The sequence below is a fragment of the Sciurus vulgaris genome (assembly GCF_902686455.1).
Source record: "Sciurus vulgaris genome assembly, chromosome: 7".
NCBI lineage: Eukaryota > Metazoa > Chordata > Mammalia > Rodentia > Sciuridae > Sciurus > Sciurus vulgaris.
The window spans coordinates 120,769,102-120,788,438 of record NC_136467.1 but is presented as its reverse complement, the minus strand read 5'-3'; the positions used below and the strand labels follow the sequence as shown (position 1 = coordinate 120,788,438).

General features: G+C 50.7%; 2 protein-coding genes across 2 annotated transcripts; both read left to right on the top strand.

Moving 5' to 3' along the window:
- Nucleotides 1-3,121: 3,121 nt before the first annotated feature.
- Nucleotides 3,122-11,284, top strand: CDKN1A (cyclin dependent kinase inhibitor 1A). Its single transcript, XM_079148782.1, has 3 exons — nt 3,122-3,236; nt 7,826-8,281; nt 9,818-11,284. Exons 2-3 carry the CDS (start codon nt 7,837-7,839, stop codon nt 9,865-9,867), a joined length of 495 nt encoding a protein of 164 aa, XP_079004908.1. The 5' UTR covers nt 3,122-3,236; nt 7,826-7,836; the 3' UTR covers nt 9,868-11,284.
- LOC306666600 (uncharacterized protein) lies at nt 3,243-5,462 on the top strand. The gene is made up of 2 exons (XM_079148781.1): nt 3,243-4,680; nt 4,772-5,462. Exons 1-2 carry the CDS (start codon nt 4,036-4,038, stop codon nt 5,333-5,335), a joined length of 1,209 nt encoding a protein of 402 aa, XP_079004907.1. The 5' UTR covers nt 3,243-4,035; the 3' UTR covers nt 5,336-5,462.
- Nucleotides 11,285-19,337: the final 8,053 nt, after the last annotated feature.

Genomic DNA, 19,337 nt, shown 5'->3' with positions numbered 1-19,337 from the left:
CAGGTTAGACAGGGCCACATGATTGGTTCTAGCCTAGCAAAGGAAAGAAGAACATGTGAGCACGACTTTGAGGGGGTAGGCGGGGGTGTGGTGGGGGTCCCAAACTGAGGGCCAGGAGCCTCAGTTCTTACCTCTACGCCTGTAATCCCAGTGTCTGCACTCCAGGGGTGCTGAGGCAGGAGGATCGCAAAGCTTCAGCAGCTTCAGCAGCTTAGCAAGGCCCTAAGCAACTTAGTGAGACCCTGTCTCAAAATAAAAATAAAAAGATCTGGGGATGTAGCTCAAATAAAGCACCTCTGGGTTCAGGCCCCAGTACCAAAACAAAATAAAAACAAAAACAAAAAACCCCAGGACTTCTTTTGCTCAGCAATATAATTTCTCTGTTCCGCCTTTCCTCTGGGGTCTCACTTCTATGTGGAGGTGAATTCCTCTGAAGGCTGACTGTCCCTGTTTGGGACTCCCCGGTCCTTTTCTAAGAAATGGAGACATGGTTCCCATACTTCCTCCCTGTCTTGGGTAGCTCCTACAGCCGACATGGAACCCTCCTCACATCCTCCTTTTTCAGGCTTGGCCTTCTGTCTTCCCTCACCACCCCACAAAGTCCCAGTCTGGGGTGGGAGTAGGTCTGGACCCTCCTGTCCTCTGGCTGAGCTCCCTCTGTCCCTAAGCTGGCTGCTTTCTGGCATGCCCAGGCAGCAGGCTTGGTCCCGACTGGCCCTTTGGCCCTCAGGAACATGTCCTAACATGTCCAGCCCTGCTCTAGAAAATACGGTGTGTTGCTTTATCCTTGGAAATGCCTGCTAGGGGGTGAGGAGGGGCATGGTGGGACACAAGAGACCCCTGGAGACTGAGTTTCTCTGAACAGAATGTGATCTGTAGATCCCTTGGAATAGACCTGGGATCTCGTGCATACGTGTGTGCTTGTGTGTGTGTGTGTGTGTGTCTATCTGACTTGTGTGTAATTTCTACTCCCTTGCCCTCTTCAGGGCTGAAGTCCTCCTTTGAAGACTGCCCAGCTATACATTCAAGTGCATGGTCACAAACAGTTGTTTAAAGCTACGAGAGATCCTTAGTAAGTGCTTAATAAATATTTGTTGATACTATTGGGTTTGTGGTGAGCCAGAAGTCATATGTATACATACATATATCTATATCTATATCTATGTGTGTGTGTGTATATATATATATATATATATATATATATATATATATATTTATTTAACTTCCCAACATCACCAACAAAAATAATTATTTCACTGTGAAGCTGAGGACCACAAACGTTAAATAATTCACTCCAAGTCTTCATTTAAAAATTGCCCCCTAAAGTAAACAGACAGATAATGTCAAGTATCTCTGAGATGCTTGAAGCTGAGGGGATTCAAGTGAGTAGGAGGACGTGCCTGTCCCCTGCTGTACGTCTGACAACCCAGCCTTTGGATGAATGGCATGGGTGTGGCAAGGATGTGGGGGCTGCAGCCAGGGGTGGGAGTGGTCCTGGCCTGACTGCAGGGCCAGGTAGACCAGAGAGTCTGATACTGAGGCTCCCACCCCTGACAGGGCTTCTGTCCCCACAGATGAGGAGAAGGGGGCTGGCCTCCCTGAGGTCAGCTGCATTAGAGGAAGAGGACTGGGCATGTCCGGGCAGAGATTTCCAGACACTGAACAGCCTGAGACGTCAGTAATTGTAGCTGCTGCGAACCTGAATTCAGTTTTTTAGTGAGATTTCTGTTCACACTCCATTCTGGTAATTTTGGTAATTTTTGAAAATAAAACTGGGAATAAAACTGGTATAGGATGGAAGGAAGGCAAAGGGGAGAAACAAAGGTGCTTGGGGGTGTGGAGGTGGGTGGGAGCAGATGGACACCTCACTACTGTGTCTGTCAGAAGTGTCAGAATTATCCTTTATCAATGTCATCTCAGAAAACTGCCTGGAATTGAGGGTGCTAGATATTTTTCTCACTCTGGACCTATGGAAGTAGAGGACCACAGAGAGAGATCTGGGTAGGAAGCAAAAGGCTAGCCTTAGTCATTTATTTGCTGTGTGATCTGAGTCAGCTCATTGGGCTTCTCTGAGCCTCAGTTTCCCCAGAAGTTTATGTGGGCTGTATGGAGGAATACCCAGGAGATAACTCGCAGCCCCAGCCCGGTCTCCCCTTCCTAGCCTTCATATCTACTGCATTCACACTGATTTCACTGCTGAGGTGGGAGGAGGTGGAGTCAGGGGGTCTGAGACTGCTTCAATGTTTGCTTTCTCCATGTCCCTGGAGACCAGATTGCCCCTCCCCCCTTTTTATTAAGTATTGGGGGTTGAACCCAGGGGTGGTCTACCACCGAACTACATCTCTTGGCCCTTTTTGAGATAGGGTCTTGCTAGGTTGCCAGGATTGGCCTTGAACTTGCAATCCTCTTGCCTTAGTTTCTGGAGCAGCAAGGATTACACAACTGGGCCAGCACACCAGGCTGTTGGCCCCTTCTGAAAAGCGTTGGACTTCCCTGACAAGCAGTAAGCTCGCATACTCCAGTTCTCTGGACTTCACTTTCCTCGTCTGTGAAACAATGAAGATTGAATTCTATTTTAGGCCCAAAGATGCTTTGGTAGGATTTCGGGGTGTCTCAGGTGCATCTGGGAGAGGTGTCTAGCGAGGGACGGGTAGACACAATGGTGTATAGTGGCCTTTTCCTGGGAATTGTAAGAAAAGACATTTTTATTACTTATGGATTTTTATCTACTAACGTCATTCCTCCTAATCTTTTCAGCCGTATGGAGTAAATCTTACCCAGAGTGTGTCAGTGGTGGGCCCGAAAGGGGGCTCATTCTAACAATGCGTCCCTTCCCGAGAGAGTGCCAATTCACTCCCCAACTTTAAAAAGTCCGATTTGTGGCTCCATTCGCGGGAAAATGTGTCAAGCACACAAACCCAGGCGATGGCTAAGGGGAGGAGGGGAGCGCCTTTCTGCAGCCCGCGAGTTTCCCGGACCCGCTGGCCTGCTGGAGCTGTGCCAGGTTCCGGAGCTGATGCTAGGGCTGGGGACGGCGAGTCCCCTGCGGCGCGATGGGCCCAGCGGCGGGTCCCGCCTCCCGGCCACTGGAGGCGGGCTGGGGCGGGGCCGCTAGTTTAAAAGGGCCGTGCCGAGCGGCTCCAGCCGAGGTGTGAGCAGCTGCGCAGTCAGTCCTTTGGAGCACCGGGATCCAGCGCAGGGGCGCAGATTCACCGAGGCACAGACACCCAGAGGAGGTGAGGGAGCCTCGACAGTGAACAGCCGCCCCTATTCGGCGGCTCCGAGCTGAGCCCGGCGTGTCGGTGGGCGAGTGTGAGCGCTGAGCCCACAGGTGTTTCTGTGGCAGGTGAATGACAGGCGTGGGTCTGTGAGTGCTGGGTTTGACACGCGCGGATTTGTATCTTTGCGGGCGACGAAGGGCGGGCTATATCTGAGACTCGGCGTGGACAGCGGGAGCGGGAGCGGGAGCGGGAGTAAGAGGGTCGCCTGCCACGCTCCCCGCCCCAGGAAGCCTAGCTGGGGCGAGGGAAGGCGTGATTAGGGCCGCCCCACGAGCTTGCTTCTGCGGGCGGGTGCGCCTGGAACCCAGAAGCAGCGGCTCGAGGCGTGAGAATGAAGCCCAGGTGCCCCAGGGGGTCCAGAAGTGGCGGGAGATCCGAGTAGAATAATTTCATCTGGGATCCCACCCTCGACGGTTCTCCGACCCAGTAGGTGCCGTCTGGGTCCAGGTCCCTGAGGTTCAGGTCCCTTACGCCCTGGTGTCTGCCATCCCGCTGGGCGCTGAGGTCAGCACGGGCTGTCCCTGGTCCTCGGGAACGTGTTAGGACATGTTCTCTAAGAACAGGAGAGGAGGTGACTCACTGTGACAAGGAGACCCCGGGGACTGGACTGTGTGATCAGAACCCACCCAGACTGGGGAACGCTGGCACCTCAGAATCCCCTTCCCTGCTTCACCAGATTCTCTGTCCCCCGTCCGCACAGTGACCTATTTGGCTGGCACAGCGTGTTCCCAGGGAAGCCGGGACACTAGGAGGTATGGGGCCGGGCGTCCGGTGTCCAGTCCCTGCTCAGTGGCGCGCCCTCGGGGACCGGGAGCCGCGACTGGAGCTGGGTGGGCTCTCACCAGCCTTCCAGTCCGGTAAGCGTAGGGTTCCTAGCCACCTCTCTCACCGTGGCGGGAGAAGACTGGCTCCCACTGCCCTTGCGTCGGGACTCTGGGCTCTGGTGCCAGAGTGTGGCGGGCACTGCGGAGCGACGGGGCACACGGTCCACGCCGGGGTGGGAAGCGAAGACAGGCTCCCATCTTTGCGGGATGGGGCTGCCGGGGGGCGCGACGGTGCGCAGAGGTTCTGTCAGCAGCCTCGGGGGCTCGGGGCACCCGGACCTAGCCCGCAAAACCGGTCAGAGGGTGACCTGGCTGAGCGCAGTCAGAGGGCGAGTCGCCCCTTGGGCGCGTCCGCCCCGTCTGAAACCCGTTGGGGGACCTTGGCGCCCTCCTGGTATCCCCAGTTGTTAGGACTCGGTTTGGCATTTTGGGACGCCCAGGCGCCTCCTTTCTCTTTCCGTTCCTTCACGTCGCGTTTCTGGGAGGACTTTCGAGCGGTTTTGTTTTCGTTGCTCTCGTCTATTTTTATTTTCCAGGGATCTGACTCATCCCGAGCTTTGGGCGTGGAGATAAAGGTGGAGGGGCCAGATTTCGGCGCGCCTGTGCGTGCGCGAGTGTGTGTGTGTGTGTGTGTGTGTGTGTGTGTGTTTGGGCGTGGAGATAAAGGTGGAGGGGCCAGATTTCGGCGCGCCTGTGCGTGCGCGAGTGTGTGTGTGTGTGTGTGTGTGTGTGTGTGTGTGTGTGTGTGTGTGTGTGTGTGTGTGTGTGTGTGTGTGTGTGTGTGTGTGTGTGTGTGTGTGTGTGTGTGTGTGTGTGTGTGTGTGTGTGTGTGTGTGTGTGTGTGTGTGTGTGTGTGTGTGTGTGTGTGTGTGTGTGTGTACCGAGCGAGAGCGCGCGGTTTCCCAACAGCGGCGGGAGTTTCGGAAGCCGGGACGGCTCAGCGTGACGTGTTCGCGGCTCTGGGCCCCTCCTTCCCTCCCCTCCCCACCCCAGGGTGACGCGCGGCCGGAGGGGAAGAGAAGTTTTGGCGGGCGGGGAGCGCCTTGCAGGAAACTGACTCATCACTACTTGCTGGCGCTGTCCACGGCTCTGCCCACGCACCTCCCACCCCGAGCCTCATTGCCTGGAGACCGGCGCCCCCTCCCGGCGCCGGCGAGAGTAGCAATTCCGCCTGCCGGGAGCGACGCCACTCCTGCGCACTCACAGGAAATCGCTCCCAACCGCCCCTGAAAAAGAGCACCCCACTGACTCAGCAGTAGTTACTGGGAACGTCGCTGGAGAACCAGTATTTACTAGCTGAAATCTGTGGGAAGCCGTTCTCAGTTCTTTGTAAAACAAACAACTCGCGTTTGGGGCTGTTTTGAGATGGGAGTCTTGATAATGGGCCTGAGAGCAAATCTGGGGAGGAGAGGCTTATGGGAACTAGGAGGGGTGGTGGAACGGGAGAGGGTCCCTGTCTGGAGTCTGGTCGCATTTTCAGCTCCTTGGTGGGCTCCTCCTTGTGCCTATGGGGCCCTGAGACCAACCAGTGTGTTCCTCACCCCCACCCCCGGGTAGTGCCCAGAGAGGCCCATCTGGGGCAAGTGTTCCAAACACGTGCATACATCCTTTCCTATTTGGAATAAGTTGGTCTGGGGAAGCAGGGGTACAACAATCTACATATTTAAAAATGCCCCCCAAGTGATTCTGAAAGACCTCTCAAAGAAACCTCAACATAGAGGAGAGAGAATGAGAGAGAGCACCTGCGTGGTTCAGCACTAGAGCACAGAACCTAGAACCCAGGGCAAACGGGTCTGGGTTCAGATCCTGGTTGTGTCACCTGTGAGTTGTGTGACCTCAGACAAGTTACTTCTTTGAGCCTTGGTTACCTCTTTTGTAAAGAGGAGCTAACATACCCACTTTCAAGAAAGGTTGATATTTGTAAACTGCTTAGAACAGCCCCTGAACATAAGAATATGATTAAATCCTACCCCCAGCATTGAACATGGTGAGCAGAGGTTATATGAGTGCCCTGACCTGTGCACTGTGTGTCCCCTTTATTGGATGGTGGACTTGGGCCTTCATTAGATGTGTGATTTAAGAGCAAGTCTCATATCTCTTCAAGTTCCTGCCCTGTAAACCTTTTCTGAGGTCACCGAGTGCCTCCCCTCTCCAACCAGCTGAGAGGTGGATTTGTGGGCTCAGCTCCTCACCAGAGGCAGAGAGGTGGGGCAGGGGTAGATGTGGCTCGGCTCCAGGGCTTCCTGCCTCAGGAGGCCACGCAGCAGAGCTTTCACCCTCAGAGCCTGCAAATCAGGACTTGTCCCCAGGAAACAACCCAGTCCCTTCCAAGGTCCTACAGCCTCTCAGCCTTGGAGTCCAGCCAGAGCAGGGCAGGTAGAATCCAGGGCTCCTTATGGGTTTTCCCACTCCTGAAGTGGGAGGAGAGGAGCTGGGTGGACCAGCTACCTTTAGTTTTCTGCGCCTGCAAAACGGGTTCCTTGGATGCAGGCAGTGCAGGAGGGCAGGGGCTCTGAGGTGTCTAGACTTCTGATCACCTGGTGAGCCTGCAGGATATGGCTCAGCCTGGAAGAGATCATCGCCCTGCCCAGCCCCGCCCTGCCAATCCCCTCCTTTCCTCTCCGCCACTGCCTGATGACACTCTTGGGAAAGACCCTCAGCCTGGAGCACCTGTCAGCTGCTGCCTGAAAGGCGGTGATGGCCGGGGCGAGCTATGGGGAGGAGGCTCAGCCCCAACTGCAGGCAGAGAGAAATAATAACTCTTTCATTTTCCAAGAGCTTTCCAGGTGCTGCTCCCATCACATTACCTACTGTAATTCAGTTAAGCCTCACATCTGCCTACAGTCACCATCACTGCCTCTGTTCTACAGGTGAGGCACAGAGAGCCCAGAGAAGTTAAGTCACTTGTCCAGAGTCGGCAGAGGCTGGATTCCAATCTAGGCAGTCTGGCTCCAGATCCCTCATGCTGATCCACCAAGACACAGCCTCTCAGCTCTCATCTAGAGCTTCCCTGGCCAATTGCCTGAACATGCTTCCAGAGCTCCACTCCTTAAACTGTCACAGAGCCTCGTGTATACATGGGAAAACCAAGGCCCAGAGACTTTTTTTTTGCTTTTGGCGGTGCTGGGGCTTGAACCCAGGGCCTTGTGCTTGCGAGGCAAGCACTCTACCAACTGAGCTATCTCCCCAGCGTTAAGAGACTTTTTAAAGTTTAGGTAGTAAGCAACCGAGCTACTAGGACTAGCACCCAGGGTGCTTTTCATTTGCAGGGCAGGGTTACACCACTTGGGCACCTGGGTGGGGGTTCACCTGTCCATCTGGGAATTGACCTCCTGGCCAGGGCTGGGGTTAGGAAACCAGACTCTGACAATTCACACAGATTTGGGGCATTCATACCCATGAAGGAAAACAAATTTATTTTAGCTGATAATACCTGGTGGTAAACAGGACCTGATTCCTGCTGCTGCAGTACACTTGCCTCTGTGGACTTAAGCTTGCTTTCAACACCTGCTCCTCCCATCCTTGACCTTGGGATGCTGGGCTGGCTGAGCTCTGCCAGCCCCCCAGTGTCTGTTGGTGGGCTTAGGGGTGTCCTGTGGGGAGGAGTGGTGGGAAGTCAGCTGGAAGGGACTGGAGAGACCCCTGGTGGTAGGATGTTGCCTGAGGTTTCCCAGCAAAGCCTGGCCGTTTCCCTAGTGACGGTCCTTCCTTGTGTCTCAGCCACAGGCACCATGACAGAGCCGTCTGGGGACGCGCGTCCTATCCCTCGTGGCAGCAAGGCCTGTCGTCGCCTCTTCGGCCCAGTGGACAGTGAGCAACTGCGCCGTGACTGCGACGCCCTCATGGCTGGCTGCCTGCAGGAGGCCCGTGAGCGGTGGAACTTCGACTTTGTCACGGAAACACCGCTGGAGGGCGACTTCGCCTGGGAGCCTGTGAGGGGCCTGGGCCTGCCCAAGCTCTACCTGACCCCGGGGTCCCGGGGTGGCCTGGATGACTTAGGAGGGGGCAAGCGGCCCAGCCCCTCAACTGCCCTGCTGCCGGGGACATCTCAGGAGGATCTTGTGAACCTGTCACTGTCCTGCACCCTCGTGCCGCACTCCCCTGAGCAACTTGAGGGGTCCCCTGCTGGGCCTGGAACCTCAGGGGGCCGAAAACGGAGGCAGACCAGCATGACAGGTGAGGACAGGTGTAGGGGAAGATTCCCAGACTCCTAAGGGCTGAGCTGACGGGTCCAGCTTGTGCCTTAGATGAAGGGAAACGGGCCCAGAGGAAGGAAGCTACCTGCTTGAGGTCACACAGCAATTGTGTAACCAAGACCAATTAGGTGGTATTTATTGGGAAATAATTACATTCCAGGCAAGAGCCTCTAAGGTGGATTTCATTGAATTCTCATAGCAAGCCTGCATGATAAGACATTCTTAGCCGGGCCCAGGGGTGCACTCCTGTACTCCTAGTGACAGGAGGCAGGACGATTGTAAGTTTGAGGCTAGCATCAACAACATAGTGAGACCTTGTCTCAAAGTAAAAAATAAAAAGGGCTGGGGACATAACTCAGTGGTGAGCATCCCTAGGTTCAATCCCCAGTGCCTGCCTCCCCACAAATACACACAAATTTTTGCTGCTTTTTTCCTTTCTTCTTTTTTCCAGTACAGGGGATGGAACCCAAGGCCTCATGCATGCTAGGCAAACGCTTCACCACTGAGTCACATCCCCAGCCCTCTCAATCCCTTTATAGGGAAAGGAAACAAGGCTGAGAGCAGTAGAGTGATTTGTCTAAGGTCCCACCGTGAATTTGCAGGGGAGAGAAGATGAATGCTAATTTTTAGTCCACTCTGTGCAAACTGTGCTCCCTTTCCCAGCTCGCTGCCCTCCCCTTTCCTGCCTGCCTGGCTGTCTATTGTCACCTTGCCTCACTAGGATACTGGCCTCTTTAGATATTGACCAGGACCTGCATCTCTCTTGTTCGTTGCCAGATCCCCAGCACCTAGGACAGACAGTGTCTGGCCCATAGTGGGTGCTTGACAGATAATGAATGGAGGATGCTGCCATTTGAATTCTTGTTACCCTGGGTTCTAGACCAAAGCCTTCATTCAATCCTTAGGCACCATGCCATGTTACCCTCATTTTACAGGTGAGGAAACGGAGGCCGAGGGATAAAGGCAGAAATCCCCTGGCATATTTGCAGTTGGTCAGGACAAAGAATGATGATGACAATAATGATAACAACAGCATCTGTGTGGGCCCACATAATGCAGAACACTTCTCTCAGATGATCCTGTGGAATCCCCGTATCAGTGCTGTTCAGTAAACTCTGCAATGACAGAAGAGCCCAGTGCTGTAGTCCTTATAGTGGCCACACGTGGCCATTAAGCACTTGACATGTGACTGGTGTGACTGAAGGACTGAGTCTTTTCATTTATTTGATTTTCATCAATTCATGTAACCACAGGGCTAGTGACTCTTGTACTGGGCGACTTGGCTGAGAACAGACCAATGGGTGTTGGTGTCCTTAGCGTCACATCTGGAAAGCCCATGGGGTCCTCTAGGATAACCCCCTGGGAAACAGTGGATGTTTCCAAGTTCTTCCTCCTCCTTAGCAGTGTGTCCCTCCGGCCTAGGGAGGGACACGCCAGCCCTTCCTCAGTCTGTCTTGGACAGTAGCTCAGTGCCCTGTTCCTCCCAGCCTGGCTGATGTCTGTTCTCTCCCCACAGATTTCTACCACTCCAAGCGCCGGCGGATCTTCTCCAAGAGGAAGCCCTGAACCGCCTGGAGGCTCATACTCCTAGACCCGGCGGGGGCCCCCTCCCTATCTTCTGCCTTAGTCCTTCAGTTTGTGCGTCTTAATTATTATTTGTGTTTTAATTTAAACTCCTCCTCATGTACATACCCAGCCTTCCCCCCCCCCCCCCCCAGTCTCTGGCATTAGAATTATTTAAAGAAAAATTAGGCAGTAGAATGATAGGCTCATCAGAGTGCTGGGTACTTTTATTATATGAACTATTATTTAAAACCTTTCATCCTATACTCTTCCATCTCCTCTGGTGGAGGTAAGGGGGGGTCTGGCTTCCTACTAGCCACCTCCTCCTTCACCCTGTCCCACTGGGTGGTCCTCTGGAGGGAGGGACCTGTTCCCTCCCTCTGCTCACTGTCTCATGAGCAGTCTGTGATTCCGCCCCTTTTGTGGATTCTCAGACCTGAATTCCTTTAATTTGAGAAGTAAATAGATAGCACTTTGAAGGGGGCCCAGCCAAGGGAGGGTGTCATAAAGAAGTCTGCCGTCCCCTCACCTCCTCTAAGGTTGGGCAGGGTGACTGCGAAGTGGGCACAGCCTAAAACAGGGCTGGGTACTTCACCCCTCCTGGCCCTTGATGCCCACCCCTGGCCTGTGGCAGGGGAAGGGAAGGTGGGTCCTGGAGCAGCTCCCCACCTCCACGGAGGCCCCCTCTGCCATCCCTGGGAGCACACCTCAGTGTTTGGGCTTCTCTCCTGGTGGTTTCCCTCTACTTTTTGGGGGGCCTCAACTGGCTCTCAAGGCCCCTCTGCTGCTCTCCTCTCCCCCATGTCCTGTAACTCTGGGTGCCTGTCCCCCCCACCCCCACAACTCCATGGACTGGAAGGAAAAAGGACACACAGGAAGTAGGGCTCCCTAGTTCTACCTCAGGCAGCTCAAGCAACAACCACCTTCTCCTCTGTTAGCTCTGGGGATCGGGGTCCTGGTGGCCAGGCAGGCTTCCCTGAGCAGGGATCGCTCCATGTTAGGGTGTGGTAGGGGGAGTGGATTTTTCTAGGATAGACCCCAGCCCCTGGAACCCATCCAGTGACCCTCCTCATTTGCCCCATCCCTCCAAGTTTCATTGCACTTTGAGCAGCAGCTGAACAAGGAGATGGGCTGGTGCACTAAGTAGACCAATAGGAGGCGGAGTTGGGAGTGGTTGTCTTTCCCAGCACTGAACATGGAGCCCCTGGAGGCGCTGAAGCACTTAGTGGGTCCAGTTCCTGTGCCATCCTGGCCTGGCCTGCTTCCTCTGGCCCCCGTGGGCTCTGGTTCCCATCTCTACCTAGACTCTAAACCTCCCAAGGGCAGGGACTATGTCCTGTTCCGCTCTGTGTCCTTCACATCCCCTCCCACAGTGCTGGATATACAGCAGGTGCTCAATAAACATTAATGAATGACTTTACTTGTAATATTGCTGTTGTCATTACATCGTGTCATTTATAAGAACAAACAGGTGGAGTGCTCTGGGGTGGTTTTCATAATTAAATAATTTTTAAGGGCCTGGGGGCCTAGGTCAGTGGAAGAATGTTTGCTCAGCTGGTGTGAAGCACAGGGTTCGATCTGTAGCATCCTAACATTTTTTTTAATTAAACATTTAAATTTTTAAAATTTGGAAACTTTAGCAAACAGACTTTGTATCATAAATAAATAAATAAATAAATAAATAAAACCAAAATTATCACACCTCTGCAAATATCACCACTGTCGATATTCCGGTCCGTTGTGTAGTCTTCACAAAGAATATATCGAAGCTTCACATCATGACTCATCGGGGAAATGCAGATTAAAAGTTGCTCAGCAAGGCCCTGAGCAACTCAGTGAGACCCTGTCTCTAAGTAAAATATAAAAAAGGGCTGGGGATGTGGCTCAGGGATTAAGGGCCCCTGAGTTCCATCCCTAAGAAAAAAGAAAACCCCACACAATAGGATACCACTATGTCCTTGCCACAAAGTATCGAACCAACGTTTGTCCTTTCTTTCTTTTCTTTTTTCTTTCTTTTTTTTTTTTTTTTGTTGCAGTAGGGGGGGATTGAACACAGGGCCTTGTGCTTTCGAGGCAAACACTCTACCAACTGAGCTATATCCCCAGCCCTCTCATAATATTAAGTGCTGTCAAAGATAGGAGAAACAGGAATGCAGGTGGAAGTATAAAATTTGTCAACTTTATTTTTCCCTCTTGTGCTGGGTTTTCAGTTTTCCAAAGTAGGTGAAATGGCTTGGGGTGTAGGTCAGTGGTGGAGTACTTGGCTGGCATGGGCAAGGCCCTGGGTTCAATCCCCAGTACTGCAGATGAACACCCCCTCCCTTATGTTTCTTCCTAGGTGTGTTCTCTAATAAGTACCTATTTCTACCTGAAGATATACAAAGTGTTTCTAGCAGCATTATCCATAATAGACCCAAACTGGAAATAACTGAAGTGTCCGTGGCTGAAGAATAGAACTGTAAATTTTGGTATATTTATATAGCAAATTATTGTACAATATTAAAAAGCACAAAATACTGTAACATGCTTACGCTGATTATCTATATATAAGTAACCTCCCCAAGACTTAGTGGCTAAAAACAATAGCCATTTATTTGCTTCTGATTCTGCAGCTTGGCCAAGAGCTACCTTTGAGATGGTGACGATTCCCACTGGTACAGGGCGTGGCTTTGCACCAGACCCTGTGATGAGAAGCTCCCCTTGGGGCTTTCCAGACTTCTCCCTGTCTCCACCCACAGACAGGTTCAGTACCAGAGGATATGCTAGGTTGTATGACCCAGGTGCTTCTCCCACAGCGTGCGCCTATCCCAGGGCCCTCTCCTGCTCTAGAGTCTACTCGAAGGTGGCAGCAACCACATCTTCCAATAAGTGGGCTGGAGTGGTGTTTATTGTAGCACCTCCAAAATCCAAATTAAAAAGTGGTAGGAGGTGTAAGATATAAGTTGTCCTTTACCACAATGTCCCAATTCATCTGATCATTTAATACTTAATGAAGGCGAGGCATTTCTGAATTTTGGTAGGGAATGTGAATGTGAACATTTTCAATCTTCTTTTCTGATATAGATTGAAAAGAATGCATTTGACATTATTGACTTCTTTTTTTTTAATTTTAATTTTTTTGTGTGGCTGGGAATAGAACCCAGGGTATCATACATGCTGAACAAGTGCTCTACCATTGAGCCACATCCCCAGCCCATGGTTGACCCCCCTTTTTTTTTTTTTTTTGGTACCAGGGATTGAACCCAGGGACACTTAACCACTGAGCCACATCCCCAGCCCTTTTTATTTTTTATTTTGAGACAAGGTCTCACTGAGTTGCTTAAGGCCTCGTTAAGTTGCTGAGGTTGGCTTTGAACTTGCAATCTCCTGCCTCAGCTTCCTGAGTAGCTGGGACCACAGGCATTGGGATTATGTCTGGCTATTATTGGCTTCTTATAGTCAGGCTGTGTAGACTGTTCTAGTAAAGATACCATATGTGATATAATGGCTGAGAGTAGGGTGGGAAATTGTGGTTAATCATCAATTTCCATACTTCATTAAAAAAACTTTTTTTTAGTTGTTGATGGACCTTTTATTTTATTTGTTTATTTATATGCAGTGACTGCAAATGGAACCCAGTGCCTCACGAATGCTAGGCAAGCCCTCTACACTGAGCCACAACCCCAGCCTTTCATTTGTTTTTTACAGGGGCAATTGGTATGTGTGGAATGGAGATATGCTGGGGACCACCTCTGCATCCTTTAAGTCTTTAAGGGTCTCACTTACCTCTGCAATTTCACTTGGAAGGTGATATTGCTTCTGATTCCCTATCTCCATAAATTCAGAGAATTCTATTTCTTTCCATAATGGCTATTTTTGCACAAATAAGGACAAGGTGAGAGTTTGAGGAACTACTCTATATATCCATCCCAATTTGCACACTGGTGCTAGGAAATGACTTCAGAGGGGGTCAGTAGTCTCATTGGATTCACTTGGCCAGGATTCCTTTTGTCACCTGAACTGTATGTCCCCTCCACCTCAACTACAAAGGTTTTTTTTTTTTTTTTTTTTTTTTTATTGTTAACAAATCGGATACATGTTCTCTGTTTGTACATGGAGTAAAGGCATACCATTTGTGTAAAAATAAATTTACATAGGGTAATGTTTGATTCATTCTGTTACTTTTTCCCTTCCCCCCACCCCTCCCACCCCTCTTTACCCTCTATACAGTACTTCCTTCCTCCATTCTTGCCCCACTCCCACCCCCCATTATGTGTCATCATCTGCTTATCAGTGAGATCATTCATCCTTTGGTTTTTTGAGATTGGCTTATCTCACTTAGCGTGATATTCTCCAATTTCATCCATTTGCCTGCAAATGCCATAATTTTATTATTCTTTATGGCTGAGTAATATTCCATTGTTTTATATATATATATATATATATATGTATATATATATATATATATCACAGTTTCTTTATCCATTCATCAATTGAAGGACATCTTGGTTGGTTCTACAATCTGGCTATTGTGAATTGAGCAGCTGTGAACATTGATGTGGCTGCATCTCTGTAGTATGCTGATTTTAAGTCCTTTGGGTATAGGCCGAGGAGTGGGATAGCTAGGTCAAATGGTGGGTCCATTCCAAGTTTTCTAAGGAATCTCCACACTGCTTTCCAGAGTGGCTGCACTGATTTGCAACCCCACCAGCAAGGTATGAGTGTACCTTTTTCCCCACATCCTCACCAATACCTATTGTTGCTTGTGTTCTTGATAATCGCCATTCTAATTGGGGTGAGATGGAATCCTAGTGTAGTTTTGATTTGCATTTCTCTTATTACTAGAGATGTTGAACATTTTTTCATATATCTGTTGATTGCTTGTAGATCTTCTTCTGAGAAGCGTCTGTTCCTATCCTTAGCCCATTTGTTAATTGGGTTTTTTGTATTCTTCGTGTAGAGTTTTTTGAGTTCTTTATATATTTTGAAAATTAGCGCTCTATCTGAAGTATGAGTGGCAAGGATTTTCTCCCACTCTGTAGGCTCTCTCTTCGCATTGCTGATAGTTTCCTTTGCTGAGAGAAAGCTTTTTAGTTTGAATCTATCCCAGTTGTTGATTCTTGCTTTTATTTCTTGTGCTATGGGAGTCCTGTTGAGGAAGTCTGATCCTAGGCCGACATGTTGAAGATTTGGACCTACTTTTTCTTATATAAGATGCAGGGTCTCTGGACTGATAAAGGTGGCTTAAAGTGGTATTTTGGTTCAGCTGGAACCAGAGTCAACTCAGACCTTACATCAAATGAACCCCAAAAGATTTGGGTTTTCACTGCCATACTGAACAACTTTTTTTTCTTTGTACCAGGGATTGAACTCAGGGGCACTTGACCACTGAACCACACATCCCCAGCCCTATTTTGTATTTTATTTAGAGACAGGGTCTCACTGAGTTGCTTAGCACCTCGCTTTTGCTGAGACTGGCTTTGAACTCGTGATCCTCCTGCTTCAGCCTCCCAAGCTCTGGGATGACAAGCGTGCGAAAATGCGCCCGGTTGGAAATATTATTTGAGTGGCATTTTGGGTCTTTCTTTTCCACCAGCGGGTCCTGGCTCAGATCTGGAACCTGTGAGACAGAGATCTTCTATCGTGGCAGCTGATGACATCCTTTCTCATCCTGAATCTTTTGTGGGTAAGTTAAGCGATACTCTCACTGAATGCACATCCATCTTTCCCTTAGGGGCGCCGCTGTCACAGAGCCCTGGACATCCTGGACCCCTGGTTACCATTCGGGTCTTGCTGCCCATTATTGTAATTGTGTCCACCTTGGTTGTGATGATTAAGTGGCTCCTGCGGCCTCTGCTCTTTCAGAATCTTAACGTCTCCATTGACAGTGGCCATGGTGCCGTAGTGGCATCCCCTCAGCCAGCCTGGCTCGGAGAGCACAGCTGCGGCGCTCCTCTCAGGGGTGCATCCTCTTTGGCTTCGGGAAGAGAGGCTCTGCTGGGCCCCCTCTCTGGGCCTGCCAGCTTCTCCTTCTAGGGCGACGTCAGCGTCGCCGCTTCACTGACCACACGCTGGTGTCGTGTGTGAGCTTTAAGGACCAGTTCAGCACCGTGTTCAGCCAGCTCCCGGCGGTGGTTACCGAGGTATTAAAAACCCTGAGTCAAGAGAAAGTGCCTCCAAAAACCCTTCTTTATCTAGCTTTGCACTTCTCCCCAACCCCACCCTCTCCAGATCTCCTCCTATATGTGTTTCCTGTTCCTACTAATAACCAGCCAGACTTAGAGTTTTTTCGGTGAAGACACTACTTTTTCTAAAAAGAGGGACTCTACTTTCCTGCTTGGGTAATATTAAGACCTCACTCTCATTCTGATCTACAGCAGAGGTGGGCAAACCACAGCTCTGTGGACCAGTTGCTTGGTGTGTGTGTGTGTGTGTGTGTGTGTGTGTGTGTATGTGTGTGTAGTTTTTGGATCATAGACGTGCACACCTTACCAACAGCCTGTGGCTGTTTTGCACTATTGTTTTAGGTAGTGCAAAAGCAGAATTGAGTGGTGGCAACAAAGACAACTAGTCCACAAGATAAGTCTCAAATATTTTCCTTCTTGCCCTTTAAGGAGATGTTTTCTGGTCTACAGGTAATGAGGGGAGGAGGGATGGACCTTGAGGAAGAGAAGCCACACCTTGTGATGGATCTACCTCAGGTGAGTCCTTTGTGTGGCGTTTGGGCAGTGGGATGCTCTCTCCTAAAGGAGGGGTCTGCAGCGTGGAGGATTCAGGAGAAGCCAGTGTGCAAGATTCTCAAGTCTACCCATCCACACATCTCCACTCAGGCCCCAGTACCCCACTCTTTCCCTGAAAAGGTCCTGATCCCAGGATAGAAGCCCTGCCGGGCTGTGCCTTCAGCCCCTTTGGCAGTTCCTCCATCGCTACAATCAGATCCTGAGCCTGACTTTCGGCACACCCTGCCCGTGGGCAACAGAGACGAGAATCAGAACGTTGTTATGAAGTTCTTCTGTCACCCACGACATGCTCCGGTTGAACCCAGAGGTGCTTTTCAGCACACCCAGTCCTCTTTCTTTTTTATTTTGAGTTAGGGTCTTGCCAAGTTGCTCAGGGCCTCGCTAAGTTACCGAGGCTGGCCTTAAGCTCGCAACTCAGCCTCCTGCGTTGCTGGGATTACAGGAAGCCCCGCCATGCCTATCTTCTTCAAGGCTTCTCACAGTTAGCAAGTCACCCAACACCACAATCCTTATAGTTACCACTGTCCACATCTTTCAAGTGTCAGACTAATTGCACAAATCAGTGTTGCCTCTGGAATTCCACCCAGTCCTCATCCCGATCCCCTGCACACAGCTGAGTCTTGATATTGGGATGGCCCAGGCTGCCAGGCCTTATCATCACCCCATTTGTCACTAGCATTTGTGTCCTTATTGTCTTCTGACTGATGAGGGGCCCATTTTTAGAAGCCCATCCTGCTTTCTGCCCTTTCTGGTACCAATTATCTTTAATTTTTTCTCTCCCCAAAGTAACCTGCAATAGGGACTTTTGTGTAGGTCACTTACTTGGGGAGCCCTTCCTGGAAGCACCAGCGGGAGAGATGAGAGCAGAGGGAAAGGTTGACAAAGCGTTGGTGGGCAAGCTCTACCGAGTGTCCCTGGAGCTCCAAGCTGCCAGCGAGCCTGAGGAAAGCATGTGGAACAAGCCCCAACCTTCTGTCTGGGATACTCATCTATCACACTGCCCTTGCGGATTTAGGGTTTGTTTCTAGGGTCCATTTGGGGTGCTCCTCATAGGGTAGAGCATATTCCCATGCTGCTGAGGGATGCAGGTAGGAAGGGAGGGTGGGAAGTTCTTAGCCTTCTGGAAACTGCACCAGAACTTCAGGTGAACACAGACACGGTCCTGGAGGACGTGGGCTGAGGCACCAGCAGCGCCTGCTGTTACTAACCATCAGCCAGCCCTGTGCTGGGGGGAATACATGGGCACAGAGTCACTGTGGCTCCCCGCTCTCCCACCCTCCCACAGAACTGTGAGCTTCCTGAAAGCTGGTCTTAGCCTATTTTGTTCACTGCTGTATCCCAGCACCTGGTGCATTGTGGGTGTTTAATAAACATTATTTGAATGAATGAATGATTCACCATTTCTTGAATTTCCTTCTGTAGCTGAACACTGGTCTTCTAAATCCAACCCCATTCCTTGACCCTACCCCACTCATCCTAGCTCCCAGGACACTGGTCCTGCGATCAGTCGTAACTTAGGATTAGGCCATGTGTAGATTGGTAGGAGGGAGCTATCCAAGGACCTCCCACTGAGTCTTCTTTCAACAATTGCACAAATAATAACAACTGACATTGATTATCATCTGCCTGACACCATTCCAAATGCTTTATGTGGTGCCTATCTTTTAATCTTTATAACAAACCTATAATGTGGGCACCATCTCCATTTTGCAGATGAAGAAACTGAGGCAATAAGATAAAGTCAGTGGCCTGAGGTCACACCCCTAGGAAGTGGTAGGGAGCCAGGAGGTCCACAGTGAGGTTTGCAGGTCACGCTGCCTGCCTGATAAACCAGAAAGGAGAAGTGCCAGGCTGACAACTCTACGGGGGCTGGCGGGGACCAATCCCCTTCCGTGTCTTTGATGTAACTCAGATTTTCTCAATTTTCCGGAAAGTGCTACACAAACACAGTTTTGAATCCAGCTCTCTAGCCCAGGTCTCCTATGGCCCTTCCACCTGCCTACGTTCCTGCTAGAGATATTTTGGAGGCCACAACTGGAGGCAGAAATCTCAGGGTCCCCTTGCTTTGCCCCAGGTTTCACCACCATACCCCAGAACAGAGGTAGCTTGCTTCGGGGGTTTGCCAAACTGTGACGTGAATTCAAGCAACTGTAGGGAATTGAGAATGAGCAAGTGTGAAGACTCGGCTAACTGTAAAATGCTCTCGCTGCCTCTGACCCTTGTTCATGTGCCACTTTGTGAAACTTAGTTTCCAAGCTCAGTGTATTTAAGTCCAGCAACTCTGCATTTTAAAATTGGCTCCAACGTTTCCAAAAGTTTCTGGATCTGACATTGTTTCCTAGCACTTGGTCTGTCCAGCTGGTCAGCTCAGTCTGCCCTGTCTTCTACCCTGGGACAGATGCCAAGGACTAGCAAGGGTAGGCTGAGCTGGGCCTACAGGGATGGGGGGAATGAGGATGCTCCTGGGGGCTGGGCCAGCCTCACCCTGTGCTCAGAGAACAGGATGGTTGGTTGCATTTGCCCCCAAACCTCAGCAAAGCCCATTGGCCTGGCCTTCAAAATATATCCAGAGTTCACCTCCTCCACCATTGGCCTCCTTGTCCAAATCATCCCCTCCTGTCTGAATTAGTGGAATCACCTCCTCACTGGTCTCCCTGACTTTGTCTATGGTCTAATTTTAGAATGAAAGAGGGATCCTTTTAAAACCTAAGTTGGGAGAGCTGAATCCAATCTCTCTCCCCACTGCAAGACCCC